This window comes from Pyrgilauda ruficollis, unplaced genomic scaffold (assembly GCF_017590135.1).
Source record: "Pyrgilauda ruficollis isolate IOZ18807 unplaced genomic scaffold, ASM1759013v1 scaffold74, whole genome shotgun sequence".
NCBI classification, from domain to species: Eukaryota; Metazoa; Chordata; class Aves; order Passeriformes; family Passeridae; genus Pyrgilauda; species Pyrgilauda ruficollis.
Genome location: NW_024529266.1, coordinates 2856847 through 2876279, shown reverse-complemented (window position 1 = coordinate 2876279; position 19433 = coordinate 2856847). Strand labels below are relative to the sequence as shown.

Here is a 19433-nt window from a genome sequence, read left to right as displayed (position 1 = left end):
CAATGCACCTTGCCTTCTCCTGATTTCTTTCTGTCAGCTGCAGACATCAAACTGCTTGCACCATGGATGATCTAACCAGCTTTTCCTCCAGTGTTTTTGGTATTTAATCCTATTTCAAAGGATCTGCTCTTTCTCTGTTGTTTTTGTTTGTTTGTTTGTTTGTTTGTTTTTGTTTTAGCATGCATTTTAAAAATCTAAATATTCTTTACAGTTATTTACTTACCTTGCCTGCATCACTTTCTTTAAGAACCATGTAGGGTTCTGCACAGTCTCCAATCTCTCCTTGCTGAAGCACTTTTTCTATCTACAAAAAGCAATACAATAAGATGATTAAAGAAAAAATGTTATCCAAATAGTAACATGTTGTTTTCTAGCAATTTGAAAGAGCTTGCCTAGATATATAACTGTATATAATTTCTTAAAACTGTCTTTATGGAGTAACTGATACTAAACGTTCTAGTTTTCCATCTGTTGGAAAGCAGAAAATATATATGTGACAACACAGTCAATCACTTACTACTGCATTTTCACTGAAATCAGATTATTAGCACATTCCAAATGAAGTGGGTTCAGGCTAACTCAATCTCAGTATTAAGAAAACAAAATGATGCAAAGCGCATTAAACCAATGCCAAAAAACCTCCACAGAATGTAAATAAAGTTTTTGAAAGTGCCTTATTTCACTATATTTTTGATTTCCCTTAGGCAGAGAGAGGAAATTCTACATACTTAGTAGAACTGGTACATGGGATAGTAATATAACTTCATAGCTTGAGAATGAGATATACCAGTGGACACCTGCTCACATACTACTATTAAAAACTGTCATAATTCATCTCATCTAGACAAAAGCCATGTTTGTCTGTTCTGTGAACTCAGGCAACAGCAACAGCTGGGAACAGGCAGAATGGTGTCAAAGTAGTACAGTAACATACCTTTATTACCAGGTATATATCTGGTGAGGGATAAGTGACAGAAAATACTGCTGATCTTGCCTGAGTAGACAAGTCAATGGAGGGTGTATGAGAACGCAAGAATCCTCTCAATGAATCAGAATTGAGGTCACAATGAAAATTTTCCGAGATCTTGAAAAGAAAAAAGGGGTTAAAATATGTTGTAAAGCAAAAATGCTTAAAATTTTATTTTAAAACAAGTCGAAAATTGTAACTACAACTATAAAATAAACAATTGCAAGCATGTGACTGACTGGATCAGAGTACATGTGTAAAAAAGTAGCAAGTTTTTTGTAAGTTTTCCTAAGTTACTACTCCGAAGATAAAACCCAGGCGAAGCGAACAAAGGTATTGTATATACACTCACCTTTTTTCTTTCCTTTATGTCATAGAGAGCTATGCATGCAAACAAAGGTTCTATCTCTATATCAAACCTGTTAGGAAAAGACACACAAGACACTGATTGATACTGCCATCTGTATGGCTGTGCATAATAAAAAAAAATGGAAGAGTTATATTTTGACTGGCACTTTCATTAAAATGCAGAGAAATACTTAGCTCCAGACCTCAGCTCTCTCGCAGTCTTGAGGATTTTTTTTTTGTTAGTGCATTATATTAGATGATTTTGAGAGGAAAAGAAGTGTAGTAGACTGCATGCAATGTATTTTCTAAATTTAACAGGAAGATAGTCTCAGAGATCAGTCAAAATTATCGTACATTGCTTTTTTTTTTTTTTTTTTCTTCTGTTTATGAAGTTGTGCCGACTTTGGCTGGGCAAGAATTAATTTTCTTCAGAGTGGGGCTAGGGTTTTGGATTCAGCACCCTAGGGGCTAGGGGTTGATAATATGAAGATGTTTCTGCTGTTGCTGAGCAGGTCTTGCCCAAAACTAAGGCCTTTTCTGCTTTTGGTACTCCTCCAGCTAGTGAGGAGACTGGGAGGAGACACAGATAGGGCAGGTGACCCCAAATAACCAAAGGGATATTCCAGATCATGTGGCACCATGCTCAGAATTCAAATGGGGGGTAAAAGGAGAAAGGGGGGGAATTCTGGACTGATGATGTTTGTCTTCTCAAGTCACATTACATGTGGACTTGCTCTCCTGGAGATGGATGAATGCCTGCCTGCCATTGGGAGCCTGTGAGTTAATTCCTTGTTTTCCTTTGCTTGCCTGTGTGCCATTTGCTTTCCCTATTAAAATGCCTGTGCCTCAACCCATGACTTCTCCAGATTTAGTCTTCTGATTCTCTCCCTGATCCTGTTGGTGGAGGAGTGAGTGAATGGCTGTGTGGGGCTTGGATGCTGGTTGGGGTTAAACCACAATGAAAGTCCAACAGTGCATAGGACACCAATCAACTTTTTTTTTTTTTTTTTTTTTTTTAATATACAATCTGGGTTCACTCCCAACTCCTTTTCATCCTGGCATGTTAAAGACTTCTGTAAAGACGGATAGAAAAAATTCTCTGCTACACTAAGAAAGAACACTTGAGCAGCGAATGCTGTTGTAGGGGACAGCTGCGGTGGCGCAACAAGGTGTGCAGCTCAGAAATGGTGAGCAATGCTTGTGAAGGATTACTTACTTCAGAGTGTGTAGCTTCACCAAAATCCTGTTGCCCAGATGTTCCTTTGGGCGATCTGGCACTGGCCGTATCTCCACTGCATCTTCCTATCATTAAACAGTCATACTCAATTAAAACAACTGTAAATTTACACACTTGCATAAAACATTTACGTGACACTGCTACAGACTAGCATCTTTCCTCCCTCAGTGGGCAGTTAATGTCTCCAGAGACGAAAGAAAATAGATTTATTATTTCTGAATATTCACATTCCTGACCCCTAACTGGCATTTACACCAAATATTTACAGTTGTGGACCCCAAGCACAAGCTACTATGAAAGATGACACTCTGACATAGCCATATCACCAGCACGAGGCTTGGCCCACACTGAGAGCTGTGCAGTGTTTATCTGCTGTGGTGCGGCTTTAACCTCGGGCGTGCTGGGACAGCCAGCTGGGAAAGAGGAGGACAGGCGGCCTCCTCATCCAGGGAGCTGGCTCACCTCATCCAGGGAGGGGTAGAGAGCGAGGAGCTCGGGGTGCCTGTTGGTGCGGCGTGCCTCCTCGTTCAGCCTCTCGAACTCCTCGGCGCTGACGTGCCGCAGCAGGTGCTCCAGCCGCGGGTCCGGCTGCAGGCTGCGCAGCTCCGGGTCCGAGCAGGCCAGGCTCGTCCTCGAGGCCTCCTCCGGGACAGCAGGCACATGTTGGGGTCCCACCTGTTGGAAAACAGGGAAAGGGCAAGGTGTGGCTTCGGCGCCAGGGTGTCACAGAATGGCTCTTGGTGAGTTGGCAGAGGGGATCTTAATGCCTCCTCTGCCATGAAGCCTAATGGCCAGCATGGTGCTCTGCTTTATGCCATCACACATCACAGAACCACAGAATATGCTGAGCTGGAAGGGACCCACTAGGATCACAGAGTCCAACTCCTGGCCCTGCACAGGACACCCCAGGAATCACACCATGTACCTGAGAGCATTGTCCAAATGCTTCTTGAACTCTGTCAGGCTGGTGCTGTGACCACTTCCCTGGGGAGCCTCTACCAGTGCTCAGCCACGTTCTGGGTGAAGAACCTTATCCTAATATACAGCCTAAACCTCCCCTGGCACAACTTCAGGCCATTTCTTTGGGTCCTGTCACTGCTCACCACAGAGAAGAGATCAGTGCCTGCCCCTCCTCTTCCCCTCCCAAGGAAAATGTGAACTGCAATGAGGAACTCAGTGTCCTCTTCTTCAGGCTGAACAGACCAAGCAACCTCAGACACTTCTCATATGGCTTCAACATAAGGCCCTTCACCATCTTTGTGTCTGTCCTTTGGATGTTCTCCAATAGCTTTATATCTCTCTTATATTGCAGTGACCAAAACACTGAGGGGGAGGTCACACGGTCACACCAGATGCTTCATTTGAGGGAAACTGCTGTATTTGATCAATTTTCCCAAAGTTAAGAAAAGGTACCTGAAAAGTTGCATCTCCAGAATCCAATGTTTCTGATTCAAATGTTTGTTTTTGAAGCGTTTTGTGAAAATCTTTCCGGGATCCCTTGTTTTTCAGGCTACAAGTATCTGAATTCCCTTGGTTTCTTTTATGGAGAAGGCCAGGAAGGCCAGGACGACATGAGGAGGTGTTAAGGGAAAATAAAACAGAAAAGACAAGTTAAAAATTATTTAAAAACTGAAAAGATTGTTCTGCAAAAAGCAGTGTAGCACAGCTTTTATGTAAAAATGTGACATGTCACAACTTTAACATTTTAATGCACCATTGCAACTCTATAATGTATATTAAGAACAGTTTAAAAGGAAAGAAAGATAATTCAGATAATTTTTTTACAGAGCATAAGTCTGAGACAGCAGGAAAACATGACCTAGGTACAAAATCTGCCCTGATCTCCTCATCAGACATGGTGATTATTTCAGTGACCTTAAGAACATGGATCAGGATCACTAATCTCTCGGCTGGCCTCTTCAATTATATACATCAAATCTCTTACTGCTCTTATCCTGGACCTAACTAGTATCCCAAGTTACACACATGCAACAATCTATAACTTTCAGAAAAATGCCTGGTTTTGAAGAGGGCTGTTTCTATGCCCCAGTGTAACCCTCCAGGCTGGCAGCTTTGAAAAATTATTCTGAAATTTCAAGTTAATTTTTTGGGGCAGCTGGAAAAAACCCAGCAGGTACCCTGAAAAAAAAATGTGTTAGATGCATCCAGAGCTCTGTTTCTTTCACTTTATTATGCAATTTGCTAAATCCTGTGATGGTCTTTTTGCTATCAGTCTTCTTATTTACAACATCCTGCTTCATTCATTTTCCTATCTGTGATACTCCCAAAGAAATGACTGAACATCTGAGTACTTTCATAAAGAAGACACAATAAGCAATTATTGATCAGGGAGACACCTTTTTATTACATTTTGGGAGTAACTGAATTATGTGCTCTGATGTGTTTTAATTTTAATTGTTTGCATTTTAATTGTTTGCCAGTTCACTGCAATGAAAACTGGTCATAAAAAGACAATCCCAGTTCTCCTTGGATGTGACCTTGTTTTGGAACCACTGTAATTATCCAGAATGGAAGGCAGAAATTCTGCATGACTTTAAGACATCTAAGAATCCAAAAGAGGTTGTATAGATTTTTTTTTTCACTACCTCTGGTGGCAAACAAATGATTAATGGAGAAATTTATGTGCCTGAGTTCAAATTTTCCCTGTGGTGTGAAAACTACACTAAAGATGCCTTTCCCCTAAAATACTTTTGAAAAGCATTATTTATATTGTTTATTCATTTTGAAAAGCATTATAGCAATTAAAACTCACCAAGTGGCAAACCATGGTTTTAATACACGTGTCAATTTAATGGGCACACACTGAATTAAGAAAATGAGATGAGGAAAAAACCCAAAGGACAAGTGAAAGGAGAAACAGGCACAGGAACAAGCTACCCATTCAGCCTCCTGCAAGGCCACCTGGACTCCAGCTGTGCCCAGCTTTTCTGCCACACACCTCTCTACCCTGGGGCCCGAGGATGACCTTAGCTCATACCCCCGCTGCACACTCCTCAATCTCCTGTTCTGAACCTTCACACTCATGAGTGGATCAAAGTCACTCACACACTTCACTCATCCATAGCTCAACAGACAATATATTCAGCTACCTGTTCTATAACAGCTGTCAAGTAGGCAGCTACAGTTTTTTGAGCCTTCCTCAAAATGTAAAGCCTTCTACAATTACTCTTTTCTCATTTCTTTCTTGACATCTTTTCTTCTGCTCATGATAGTTTCGGGGAAAAAAAAAAAGCTGTCCAAAAGCATAACATGAGATTCTCAATATCAATATATCATTGGATTATGTGACACTACAGCAGATTTGGTAGTGTTTTGTTCTTTGCAATTTTTAATAACTTGCTTGCATTGCTAGCCACAGGTGCCAAAGCTCCGCTCTCTGGCAGAGTCCACCATCATGTTTACCACAGAGTCAACTGCTCAATAAATATTTTGAATGCAAATTTACCTCACCCGAGTTAATGAAATAGTAAAACACACAGCAAAACTTTCCACATATGTGTGTTTCTATGGCTCCATTCACACTTCTACCAACACACATAAATGCAAAAATAGCTATGTTCTATTTTTCACTTCACCTACTTTACTGCTTACTCCCTTCTCCTGTGCGCAAACAAAGCTGCACACTGACTCTTTACAGCATACAGAACAGCACTGCGTGAAAGAGCTAGTGCCTCTGCTGAGTGGTGAGGGAGGAGAGCCAACAAAACCCACTAGCCTACTTCTAGTGACTCACTGCAGAGCAGTTCTGAGAATTCAATCAATTTCATCAGCACCCTGGAGGAAGACTCTTAATAACCCCCAGCAGCTGCTCCACTGAGGAGCACAAGCTGCACAGTTAAACAGTGCAAATTCCTCTGCAATCACCACTGTAAACCCATAAGGCACTGGCTGCGCATGTACATCAGAAAAACACAGTAACAAGGGCGAGGGAAGAGGCACAAAACGGCAGCAAATGTGTCAGCACTCAACCACCTGCTGCTCCTTCTGCTTTTGAAGAGCTGGGCATGAGTGCAGGAGTGGATGAAGAGGAAGTGCTACAGACAAAACCGAGCTCCTAAAACCTCCTTCTGAAGAACAGGATGAGGTGATGGGGAAGGAGGCAAGACATCCCACAGACTTCCCTAAGAGTCTGGGAACAGACATCCCTGCAAAAGGGAGCATTGAGAGTCTCCTTCACATTTTACATATGAAACGGATCAAAACAAAACAAAATAAATAAAATAAAATAAAATAAAATAAAATAAAATAAAATAAAATAAAATAAAATAAAGGAAATTAAGCACTTATAATGACTACAGGCCCAGCTCTGTGTGTTGAATTACACTGAGCTCAAGTGCAGAAATAATTTACTGATATAAAATAGTAAATTTGGGATAAACACATGAACACACTCAATCACTGCTGGGAAAGCCCATAATCCTTGAGTTTTCAAACACATGTGGAAATCAAATCATGTTGAATTTTCAGGGCATGAATAGGAGAAAAGCATGCAAATATAATCTTTATCCCTGTTATCTTTCCTTTTAGTGGGATCAAACACTACTAGTTTTCCTGATTAAGATAAAACATCACTACAGAGGGTTGATGTGAATTTCTTCTCATCAGCTTCTCATCCATTCCCAGAGTGCCTGACAATTAATAAGTAGATGCTACAGTATTTGGCAATGCACATCATTTCAAACAAAACAATATGGCTATTTATACTCCTGAAAAGTCAGTTCTTATTTTCAATCGCTGACTAAAGTCATTATAATTTAGGATTACTTACAATATGCCCTCTCTGATAAGTAAGATGCAATGCATTTTTTATTTTATTTAATTTCATGTTGCTTACTTTCGATTCACAATCAGCCATTCACGGATGTAAGTCTGAACACAGTCTTTGACATGCGAGTCCAGCTCAACCCTGTGGAAAAAGCAACATATTTCAGCTCCTAAATCATACTTCCAGGACAAACAAATTTATCTAAACATGCTAGTCAGATAAACTAACTCTCTGTTAGTCCTCTCCAGTGTATCTATTTTACTGTTAAACTATTGTTTGAGGTTTAAAAAAAATCCTCTGTACTGCATGAATTCCCTTATGCAGGTTTTTGGTACTGTGCTGATAAAGTTACAAACATACATTTAACAGAGGTAACCACTTGTCACACTATCTATTTATAAATATAAGAGTGACATTGCTAAAAAATATAGTAAAATTAAATAAATTTTGCAACGTAACCAACCTTGTGATTTTCAAAACTTGATAACAAGTCTCAAGATATAGAAATATTTTTTCAGTGGCCTAAGCTCCTGGATCTTGCAAATATCTAGTTTTTATGCATATGCAATTTTCCCTTCTCAAAAACCTTAATCTGAAAAAGGGACCCTAAACTTTGAATCAGATAGCATAATAAAACTTCAAGTTCTAAGAATATGTTATAATTTCACTTTCTCTTTTTCAAATAAGTCTCCTGTAATGAAGCGGGTTGTCAGTGCTCCTTCATAGCCTGGATACTATTTGGAACTACAGGTCTTTCAGCCAAAGACAATGTCCTATTTTCTTTGAACTTCACATTGTGACACTGTGGCATAATTCCCCTATGCCCAATCTTAAGATTTTTAGTGGCCTGTTCCAAAATAATTTGTAGCATTCTCCAATCCCAGTGAACAAAAGAGTACAGGGACAGGTGAAAGGTATGATAATTTTTAGCACTTTCCACATAGAACTCCTAAGAGATTTGCAGCTGGTTACCGAGGCTGGCTAACAGCTCGTTCTGGTCTGTGTGCGCGCGGTGGGACAGAGCCTTGGCTGATGCCAGGCTGTCGAGGCCATTGCCTCTGGTTGTTCCTGCCTCTGTGTCAGGTGCACAGAGGTGTGTTTGCTGGCAGGCAGCACATCAGCCTAGTTTGGTCGGTGGTACCTGTTTCCTGCTCTCCACACAGAGACATCAAAGACTGCACTGCCTGCAGGCCCATCCTCGGTGCATGTCCCTCCTGTGCTCTCATCCTCCCTAACACATCCTCGCACCCTTGATCAGGACTTTCTATAAAAACAGTAATATCAGTTATATCCATGTGAATGACTAAGTGGCAAGCTGCTGTGTAAGAAAATCTGCTGAAGGCACATTTGTTAGTATTGACTATTTGAGTTTTGTCACAGACTCCTTATAGAACACTTAATAACTTTGTGGTGCAAATCAGGCTTAAAACTGATTGCACAGCATGAGCCTGCATGGTCTTCTACTGGAAAAACAAATAGGTAACTGCTGTTTTAAACAGCAGGCATGGCGGGAAGTAACCTTGGAAACAGGTAAGAAATGGCCTTATTTTAGATACAATTTCAAAAGTTGAATAATTATTTCAATATTTTTGTCCATTGTTTAAATAAAAAGTTACTTCAAGCAAAAAATCCCATTCATTGTCTCCTACATCCATTCTCACTCAAATCCACAGAAAAACCAGGAATACCTTGTAAAGATTGGGACTTTTCTATGAGTAACTTCAAGTGAAAATCACATGTTGTGCAAATACTAGAAGCTGTGTGATTCAAAGAGTTCTCAGGTAACCTAGCATGGCATCTCATCTCTACATCTGTCTTTGTTCTCCTGAACTTCTTGACAGAAGCACTGGGCCAACAAGAAACTTGCAGTCTGAAACCTTGCTTAGAAAGAGGATTCTCAACTAGTCTACAGCTGGCAAAAATCACACAAACTGTGTGAGCCTAATTGGATTTGGTGTGTCGGGCAGAAAACACTGAACAAATACTGCTGTTATATAGGGCTCTAGTTTGAACAGCTGGCTGGTAAAAATTAGAGCAGCGTGTAGCAACTTTTGCAGGAGCAGAGGGGGATGCAGGTCTACCCTGTGAGCCAGGACAACATAAACTAAGCCTATTTGTCCCTCAGTGTGGTGGTTCAGCACGGCACTGAATATAGCCTGCTCTGTTAATTTCCTGGATATACTGTAAGGAGCCAGCCCCCATCCCGAACACACTGTATAGTTAGCCACCTCTGCTGAGGTAGCACTTTCGGGCTAAATGGTGCTGACTTCACATTTATCTCACCGTTACTGCTTGCAAAACTCAACAGGCCTTTGGAGTTCTACTTAAAATACCATTTGCAGTGAAACAGTCCCTGAAGAGTATTTTGCATACAATGCATCTACTTTCTAATAACACATCAGAAAACTCCCTGATGAATTTTCTCATTCTGAAAAAATTGTTTTGCTCATAGCATGCCTGTTTTTCAAACCAGCTTAAATATTTGCAGGACCATTGAGCACCAGTGTCACCACAAGCTACCTTACCTATATAAGCTGTTTAAAACAGGGTAATTATTTCATCAATGTCAGCCTAAAACCACATGTGGCTTCTACACTAGAAATTAATACTCACTCCCCTTCCCAAACCTTGTGAAGTATGAACCATTTCTTCCCCTTTAAGCAAGACAGGTACAGAGAAAGAGATTCTTAGTGATCTGATCAATGCCATGTAACACACAGCTGGTAAAAAAACCAAAAACTCAATACTGTGCTTGTTACAAGATCAGAATAAACTTTTATCTCTGGCATCACAGCTGAAAAAATTATTTTTCATACCATCCTCCTGTCCTTCTTTACTCTTCTTCTTGTCACTCCTATCTCACTTGTATTGCTCCCAAGGAAGTTGTGAAAACACTGGCATAATTTTAAGTGTGTAAACAAGCCTAACAGAGCCAGTGACAAAGTTCAAACATTTGAAGTGTAATGGCTGGATAGGTGGCAGAGTGATGTCAGATCAACATCTTCAAAACTGGTTTTAACTATTCAAAACTAACTTTAATTATTTTTGCAGCATTTTGGAGGGAGAGAAACTTTCCTTACCCATCTTCTGGCACAGAGGGTTGCAAAGTCCTGCACTCTTTGGGTGTAAAGACAACATCCAGATCATCTTCAGGAAAGTCCCCAAGTTCTTGTGCTAGATCTAAGTCCAAGTTGTTCAGCTGCGTCATCAGGAAGCCTTCAAAATCTACTGGGTCTACTGCATCATAAAAGGAAGGCTAATGAGAAATAAAGAAACATTTATTTTAGCAACAGAAGGATCATCTTGATAGTGTAATTTAGGCTTATTTATTTAACTGTTGTAATTGTCCCATTCTTTATTACACCACAGAAACAAATATCCAAACTTCTAACATAGAAACAAGAAGGATATAAGGGAGATGACCAAAACAGCAGTGACAGGCAAGGACAATGGACAGGAGATAGCAGACAAAACACACTAGGAATAACAAGGCCAAGTCTTGGAAGTTACTCCAAGTTACAGAGTTGAGGACCAGCTGTAAGCACTGTAGCTGCTGCCATCTTGAAGATGCGCTCATTTGAGGTGCTGTGCCTGAAAAACTCTAATAGAAATGCTCTGTGCTTTCAACTGCAAACAAAATTGAGGACAATATATACTCAAAATCAGAAAAAATTACTATTTTTCATCTCTGAATGTTACTGCGTTTTGTATTATTGGAGTTCTTAATCTATTGTATTTTTTCAAGGGTTTGTAAAAGATTTTGCAAAAGATTACATGGAACTACTAAAGTGATTAGATATTCCCCATTTCTACAGAGCACTGCATTGCACCTTGATAGACAGCAGTTGTATCTCTTTACATTTAATTAGCAATTCTTAAACAGAAGGTCCACTCAAAGCAAAGTTAAAAAACTATAAAACAGAAGTCCACTCAAAACAAAGTTAAAAAACTAAACATACTCATGCATGCCATTAAACTGTCTGCTTTTTATCTGTTTAGTGTCAAAAACAGAGGCAGAAACTCTTGTTTGATTTGGTCCCTAGAAATGTTCTACATACAAATAAATGTGACTTCATGTATCAGAAGTGTATGTATAGACAAAACTGAAAATTATTTTACTTGCTATGTAGCAAATAAAAATACCCTGTATATCTTTAGGAAATACAATATTTGTCCAGTTGAGTACCGAGACTACAATCTCATATCATTGATTTTCTTGACAAGTAAAAAGTAGATCTAAAAACTACAGCTTTAGAAAAATCTATAGTTTATTTTCTGTGTGTTCCAGAAAGGCTGATGACACCTCATCACTGTAAAAGTGAAGAAAATTAATTGCAGGATTAGAATAATAGCACTGGAATAACTTATTTACTGTCAGGAAGAATTCTAGCAAAAAACCAGCTAATAAATCCTCCTTTCTGTAAAGGGTGAGGATTGCATTGCACTGATTAGCCCAGATATCTTTCACAAGGCTGTCTTCTGAAGCTGCCAGCAAAAAATACATCTGTGGTGCTGTTGATGTGTTGTGGGGAAAAGAAGGCTTCTGATGTCCCTAGTAAACATGCCTTTATATTCCATTATATTGCCTATTCAATGTGTTCTTAAGCTATCCTCCTTATACTCCAGTGTAAAAATCTCTGTGGCCAAATCAGCAAGTCTCCCCTCATTAATATTGAGGCCTGCTCATGCAAGACTTTCATGGAAGTTGACAGGAATTTCACCAGAGCATGAAGTGACACCAGTGACAGCATTATTATATCTACAACATCAGGAATTTTAGCTCAATGGGACAATGAGAAATTTCTCAATTTATGAAACATGCATAGAGACTCAACAATGGCAAAGCTCCAGTAACTTTGAACTAAAATGGCTCTGAACTTAATATGCAACATCAGCTGCAGTAGAAAAGAAAATGTGTGAAAAACAATTAATAATAAATGCAACCTTTGGAACGATTTTAGCATTCTGGACATATAGTTGAGGAAGTTTTTCAGATTAAAAAAATCCAGAAATATCTTGCAGAAAGTTAAGCATATTTGGGGGAAATGTGCTGGAAACATCTAGGAGAAGCAAACCAATTTAAACTTCTGAAAAAAACCCCAGATGTGGTAAATACTCTTGCAAATATTTTAGTAGAGACCTTTGAACCCAACCAAGTACCACCCCCCACCTCAGGTTCCCCTTTTAAAGGGAAGTGACATTGGTTTCTGCATAAACACAGTCTCTGAGCTCAGTCCTCTGCCTGTACATTTAAGGCATCGACTGAATTATCAAAAATGTCTCTGGGAAAAATCTTTCACAGTCTTTGCTCTTTTTAGCCAAAAGGAAAACTTAACATTACCAGCAAGTCCATCAAATTATGAGGCAGTCAGCCAAAGAAAAATACTCTGCTTGTTTTTAGTTTAAGCACTATCTCTGGTTTGCACCCAGTGTAGTGCCGAATGTGCTGGATCAATAGTTATGAGTAAATAGTAAACCTTATTTGCTATTGTTTTTTAATTAATTATCAGCATAATATGATTGAAAGTCATTTACTGTACTGTCAGTGGGTAAAGCATAGCATGTTAATATATAGATATGCAAATAGGTCTGTATAGAGATTTTTAGATCGAAATATATAAAAATATTTAATAAATAAATAAGATGTAATAAATATAAATATATAACACATATATTTCTATCTAATAAAAATTACAGAAGATTGAAGTAAAACACAGCTTAAAGTATACAAAGGTGTACTACATCTTTTCAGTTGCTGAAGATACAATGTTTTGCATGCAAAATAGTTTTGCTTAATACAATCTAATTTTTGATTAACCATTGCACTTCCTTTCAGAAGTCACACTTTTCCATTCTGTCAGGTCAAATCCCTTGCATTTCATTGTATCCTCTTTTCTAGTTCAAGTGTTAACAATAACCTTTAATTATTAGAAATATGTGTTTTTGACTATTGTAAATTAAACACAAATGTAAAAAAAGGTAGTGTAAAAAGCAAATGCAGGTGGAGGGAAATGATCTCCCTAACAACTGGTGCACCTCTTCAGAGGTAACACAGAAAATGGCTTAAATAAGAAGCTAGAACTCCTTTTCACATATCATAAAAATGTGCAAAACAATTTTCGACAGAAAATGCCAGAAACCGTTACTGCAAACATACCTTTTTAAGGATGATGAATTAGAGGCATGTGGATTGCGACAGCACACACAAAATGGCAGCTACGGCGTAATACTTGGTAAATGAAATGCTACCAAGTTTTCTGGTAGCACAAGCGGTTGTCTGTGTGCAGAAGAAGGGACCTGGCCTCGTCAGGCTGAGTAACCACAAGGAACAAGTTAAAGATCACAGCGCCTCGGATTAAGGAAGTGAGTAGTGGCGGGAGGCCCTGACACAGGAAGCAACCACTTGCATCAAGATTTTCACAATCACTGGTGCACAAAGACTCTTCCTGCTTCTATTTATCAAGCCTCACAAAAAGAATCAGAAATTAAAAGGATAGGGACCAAAATAATAATCAGTTTCTTTTATGGCATAGTATGTTTACAGAATACTCATCTTCCTGAAAGGCAATAAAAAGATCTGGCATTTTTTCCCTTTGTCATAAGGGCACTGTCATATGATCTGACTTCTTTAGAGGGTGATTACACGTGGAAGGCTGAAGATGATTTGGAGACACATAACAGTTGACTCAATTATGTCTATGTCAATTGGGACATGCTTCAGCATTTCTCACTTAACGTGCACATTCTACAGCACTGAAAAACAGTCGGCATGCTGCCCCTGCTGCTGGCTCTGGAAACTGCATTAAGTTGAGCTTTTTAAGCCTACACCTTTCTGGGTTTTTTTCTATTTATTCATTGATCTGTGCTGGTTTTGGCATGGATACAGTTGATTTTTCTTCATAGTAAATATTATGGGGTTATGTTTTGGATTTGTACTGGAAACAGTGTTGATAATAAAATTTGTTTTCATTATTGCTGAGTAGTGCTTACCAGGAACCAAAGCCTTTTCTGCTCCTCATACCACCCCACCAGCAAGGAGACAGGATGCACAAGAAGCTGGGAGAGGACACAGCCAGAACAGGTGACCCCAGCTGACCACAGGTTAGTTCAGACCACATGGAATCACGCTTAGTATATAAAACTGGGGGAAGAAGAAGGACTACCACTCAAAGCATTTACTTCAAGAAGTTGTTGAATGTTTCCATCAGGGAAAGAATGTAATATACTCCAACACACTAATTAACTTTGATTCATAGTAATATGTAGAGGGACTGTCTATTCCAGGCTCCGAGGAGCATTCTCATGTTTCTCAAAGGCATCATTTCCTCAGCACTCAGAGAGTATATATACTCAGAGAGTATTTTTCAACAGTTTCAGGTAGAAGCCAGTGGAACACAAGACAACATAGAAGATCATTTAACTTACCCTAAAACAATTAAGCAATGTACATGCTAAATCTGTGTAAAGAGAATAAACTCATAACTTACCAGTTGAAATGTAGAAAAGCCAGGGGTACTTAAGCTTCGTTGACAGAACTGTGCAAAGCCTGGTTGGAGAGTAAATTGCTTTCTTATTTCTGCAGACGAGTGCCTTTAATTAAGCAGAGAAAAATCCTTATAATTACAATGAACCCTTTACAAATTCCAAATGCCAGCACTTAGCCGATTTAGTCTCCAGTCTCAGTGTTTAGAAATATATTTTTATAATGGTCTAGACTCCTCTTGGTTTGTAGTTGATACAAATCTCATAAAACATTTGCAGTCCTATATAACTAAGATTCTGTCACTCTTCCAACAGATTTTTATCATTATTTTGCAGCCCTCACAACTGGGAAAGGCTATGAGAGAAAGAATAACCTTGGCCTTAAGTAAAGTGCAACTTTCATAGCAATACTTGCAGATTCACTTCTGCAAAGCAAAAATACATTAATAAAGCAGAGAAAGAAAAAATGGACATCACATAAACAAATATTTTAATTGATCAAGGGATAAAAACAAAACCACTCACTAAACAGTGTAAGCCCAGACTTACACTACTAATGCAGTTTGCTGTAAAAAGCCAAAGAAGAAATTTAAAATTCTGCCTACTGTATCAGATAAACATTTGAGGAAAAAACTTCTTAAATGCTAAGTAACTGACTTCTATGGAAGTAGAGAGACTCCAGAACTGAATTCTTCAAAAATCCCAGGGTGATAATGCACACAGTCTGAAAATATAGCAGAGTAGCGTGCTGATTTTTCATGGAAACTAATCAATTAATATTTAATATGATTTAGAATAATCAGTTTAAGAATAACCAGCCACGAAATGGTAACAAAACACCTAAACTATATTTCACCATAAGGGTTCAGGACAAGACTTTTAAAACAAGATGCAGTTAAGCAGATTCCAAGTAAAAATAATAGGTTGCAGCCCACCAAGGCAGTCAAATAGGAAAAAGGAAAACACAGAGGTAAGAAGACACTCCCTTCCTCATGAGACTCTTTCAACTTCAGCAAGCATTAATAGGCATCTTGGAGTTACCAGATGCCACAGGACAGTTTTGCCTGTACTTTTTCTTCTTTGTGACCTCTTGATTCCTATGACTACTGTACCTATTCCGTGACACTTATTACAGCTTTTTTGAGCATGATGAAATCTTGAATTTCACTTAATACATTTCTGTTCATGTGAAGCAACAGGCACCTGACAGAAGGTATTCAAATTACAAATTAGAGGTATTAGGCCTAATTTAGAAAATAAAAGTTGCATAAATTAAAGTAATTCTTTTTAGGTCAAAAGGCCATGACACGTGTGAGTGTAATGCAGCTCCAATCTGACGTCAACAGCAATTGCAGACAGAACAAAGCTAGAATTATAGAGAAAGTAAAGAGATCCATTTAGAAGATGGTTTCCTACTCATCAGTGGTATTACAAAACTCAAAACCAAGACCTTTTAAAGGTTATTCAATGATTACATAAGCAAGAAGCCATGCAGGGAAAATGACAAAAGTCTGTGCATTCCCTAAATTATCTTCTACCTATTTTGAAAAGAAAAGCTTATTGTGTAGCAGGGTTATTGTTACTCAATTTCCCATTACAAATAATCTCTGATAACGAATGCATGTACAAAACTTAAATTATTCAAAATTATTATTTTACTACAAACTGAGTCAGTTTCCACCCTATGCCAAAGTATCTATTACTGATGGAAATAGAGGTGGCAGCAGAGGTAGACTGTTGCAGTCTATAGCAGAAGTTGTTGCTGTAAACAATGATATAAGACATCTTTAAATTACATTCAATATGGGGTTATCATGTGCTTCAAAGTGGAAATTATAAGAATTTTCAGTACAAGAGGAAGCAGACATATATATGAAGGGCCAAATTTGCTGTCTGGTAAAAGCCTGGGCAAATGTAGCTAACTGAGTGCAAATACAGTTCTCAAGAGCACTGCCATCAATTTGTTCCAGTGTCTCACCAATAGAAAGAACTTGCAAACTAAATCAGTCAAATGGGTGACAAATCCTGTAATCTGTAATGGTGACTTTCAGATAAGAATAGTTTATTTGACTGACTTTACAGTTTTGCAATGACTAAAGGAAGAAAGTACAGTAAGAATAAGAGAAGACAGCAAAATTTGTTTGAACCAACTCAGAAATTATTGCCTGGATTTGCTAGGTTTAGATAAGGGAATGTCCCAATTGCTAAAAGAACCAAAAGCCCAAATTAATCACACCAACATGGAGGAAAGGTGGGTGTAACAGTCAGGGATCTGAATGGAAACTTTTGAAAACTTGAGAACTAAGGTGGAAACAGAGGTCCTACTAGATGGCTCTTTGATAATGCCAGAATGGCTGTTATCTGTGACATGCCTGTTTCCTGACCAAAGAGCTGCCTTGGGCACTATTGGTGTACCCTCAGGAAAATGGTAGTTCACAGTCACTTAGGAAATGTCATGTCTTAGCTTTCATGGAGGCTGCAGTCCATCTATGCCTGGCTATACTTTCACCCTCCTCGTCTGTACAGCAGGCCTGTCTGATTCTGAGGAGAGATTGACAGTCATACTTGACAGCAACAATGGTCTATCTGTGTGTTAAAAAAGAAGGAAAGAAGGCAAGTGGTTAAGGATAAATGCAAAGCAGTCACTGAAAAATCTGATAAAAAGTTCTGTGGTTTCCATTCAGTTGACACAAGGGGACCATGAAATTAGACTTAACTTTAAAATGTACATCACCTTAGACATGCCTGTTTATTAATAGTCTGATGATGAAGTGTATGGTGGGCAACTAGAAAATATGGACTGTAGTAAATTCTGGTCCAAAAAGTTTCACAATTATTGGCATATTATTGGCAATTTTTAAGAGATGATGAACAGACAATATGGATTTATCTAAGGGCAGTCACATAAAACCAATCTAATGCTCTTCTGTGATAGTTTAACTGGTTCAGTGAGGCTCTTGATACTGTCCCTCATGACATGCCTAGAAGCAGAGAGAGTGGCTGGATGGAATCATCACAGCTGGTTCCAAAAGAGCTCACAGCTGGTTAATAAAACATATTCAAGGCATAGTCATCATTGGTTCAAAAGATGATTGCAAGGAAATTTTACTATGAGAAGAAATTTAATTTTTCCTCAATCTAATTCCAGTCCATACTTTATTTTACAATATGGATGATGATATAGGTAACATAGGACTAAAATCTGGGGATTGCATCAACCCAGGAGGAATTCTGAGTATTTTAGAAAGAGTCTGAAATCAGCACAGCTAGATTCAATAAAAATTAATGTAAATCTCTAAACTTAGGAAGAAAAAAACCAACAGCAGAAATAAAAAAGGTGAAATTAACTGTCAAAAAAAAAAAAAGCCACATCACAGAAGAGACACTGAGAGAGTATACTGAGGCATTTACCAATCAAACTACCACAGTGAGGAGAAACTGATCCTATTTCTTTTAATAGAAGTCAATGAGCTGATGTACACACTTATAACAACACAGAGTAAGATGCAATCAGTTTTAAAAGGCTTCAAAAGAGAGCAGTCAGAAGGCTAAAATTTTTGGCAAGGATGACCCAGGAGGAAAGACTGAAAAAACTGGTTGTGTCACAAAAAGGGAGACTGACAAGAGAGAACAGTTGCACTTGACTATGTAAAACATAGTAATAAGTAAAGAAAATGGTGAACAGTTCATGTCCCTAGAGGGAAGAAGAATAAGTAGTGTGCTTAAATTGAAACAAGAAAGCTCTAGTAAAGTATTTGGAAGAAAGTTCCCACTGCAACAGCAGCAGGACACTAAAAGTGGCCTGAGGAAGCTGGCTGGGGTTGTGGCCAAGCCGTTCTCCATTATATTTGAAAAGTCCTGCTGGTCAGGTAAAAGTCTGGTTGACTGAAAAAAGGAAAACATTGCTCTCATTTTTAAAAAGGAGAAAAAGAAGGAGCACAAAGGCAACTAAAGACTGGTGAGCCTCACCTCTGTTCCTGGGAAGATCATGGGGCAGATCCTTATGGAAGCAGTGTTAAGGCACATGCAAGACAAGGAGGTGATCCAAGGCAGCCAGCACAGCTTTACTAAGGACAAATTGTGCCTGACCAGCCTGGTGGCCCTGTATGATGGAGTGTCTGCAAAGGTCAACAACAAAAGACTTATGGATGTCATGTACCTAGGTTTCTGTTACATTATCCCATGTGACAGCTTATCTCCAAATTGGAGAGGCATGGCTGTATGTGATGGATGTACTATTTAGTGAATAAGGAATTTGCTGGCTGGACACAGCCAGAGAGTTGCTGTCAATGGCTCTTGTGAACCCTCCAGGTGGAGGATGGTGAGGAATGATGTTCCTCAGGGCTCTGTCTGGGGACTCATGGTCTTCTGATCTTCCAGTGATATCAGCAGTGACACTGAGTGCACCCTCATCAGGTTTGCAGATGACACAAAGACGAGCAGTACAGGTAACACAACAGAAGGAAGGGATGCCATCCAGAGGGACCTGGACAAACTTAAGCAGAGGGCCCATGGGAACCTCACATGGTTCAACAAGTCCCAGTGTGAAGTGCTGCCCCTGAGCCAGGGCAGTCCCGGATATGAGTGCAGACTGGGAGAAGAGCTCATTGGGA

General features: G+C 39.0%; 1 protein-coding gene across 1 annotated transcript in view; it reads right to left on the bottom strand.

The window, feature by feature from the left end:
• The window catches only part of DOCK8 (dedicator of cytokinesis 8), an 89564-nt gene that overhangs the window by 56423 nt on the left and 13708 nt on the right, over window positions 1-19433 (bottom strand). The window contains exons 2-10 of the mRNA XM_041486245.1: window positions 14826-14928; window positions 10419-10594; window positions 7408-7479; window positions 3966-4089; window positions 3015-3227; window positions 2532-2617; window positions 1320-1386; window positions 935-1084; window positions 224-304 (exon numbers count right to left, since the gene is read on the bottom strand). Of these exons, the coding sequence (XP_041342179.1) occupies window positions 224-304; window positions 935-1084; window positions 1320-1386; window positions 2532-2617; window positions 3015-3227; window positions 3966-4089; window positions 7408-7479; window positions 10419-10594; window positions 14826-14928 (1072 nt within the window). The remainder of the gene's footprint in view (window positions 1-223; window positions 305-934; window positions 1085-1319; window positions 1387-2531; window positions 2618-3014; window positions 3228-3965; window positions 4090-7407; window positions 7480-10418; window positions 10595-14825; window positions 14929-19433) is intronic.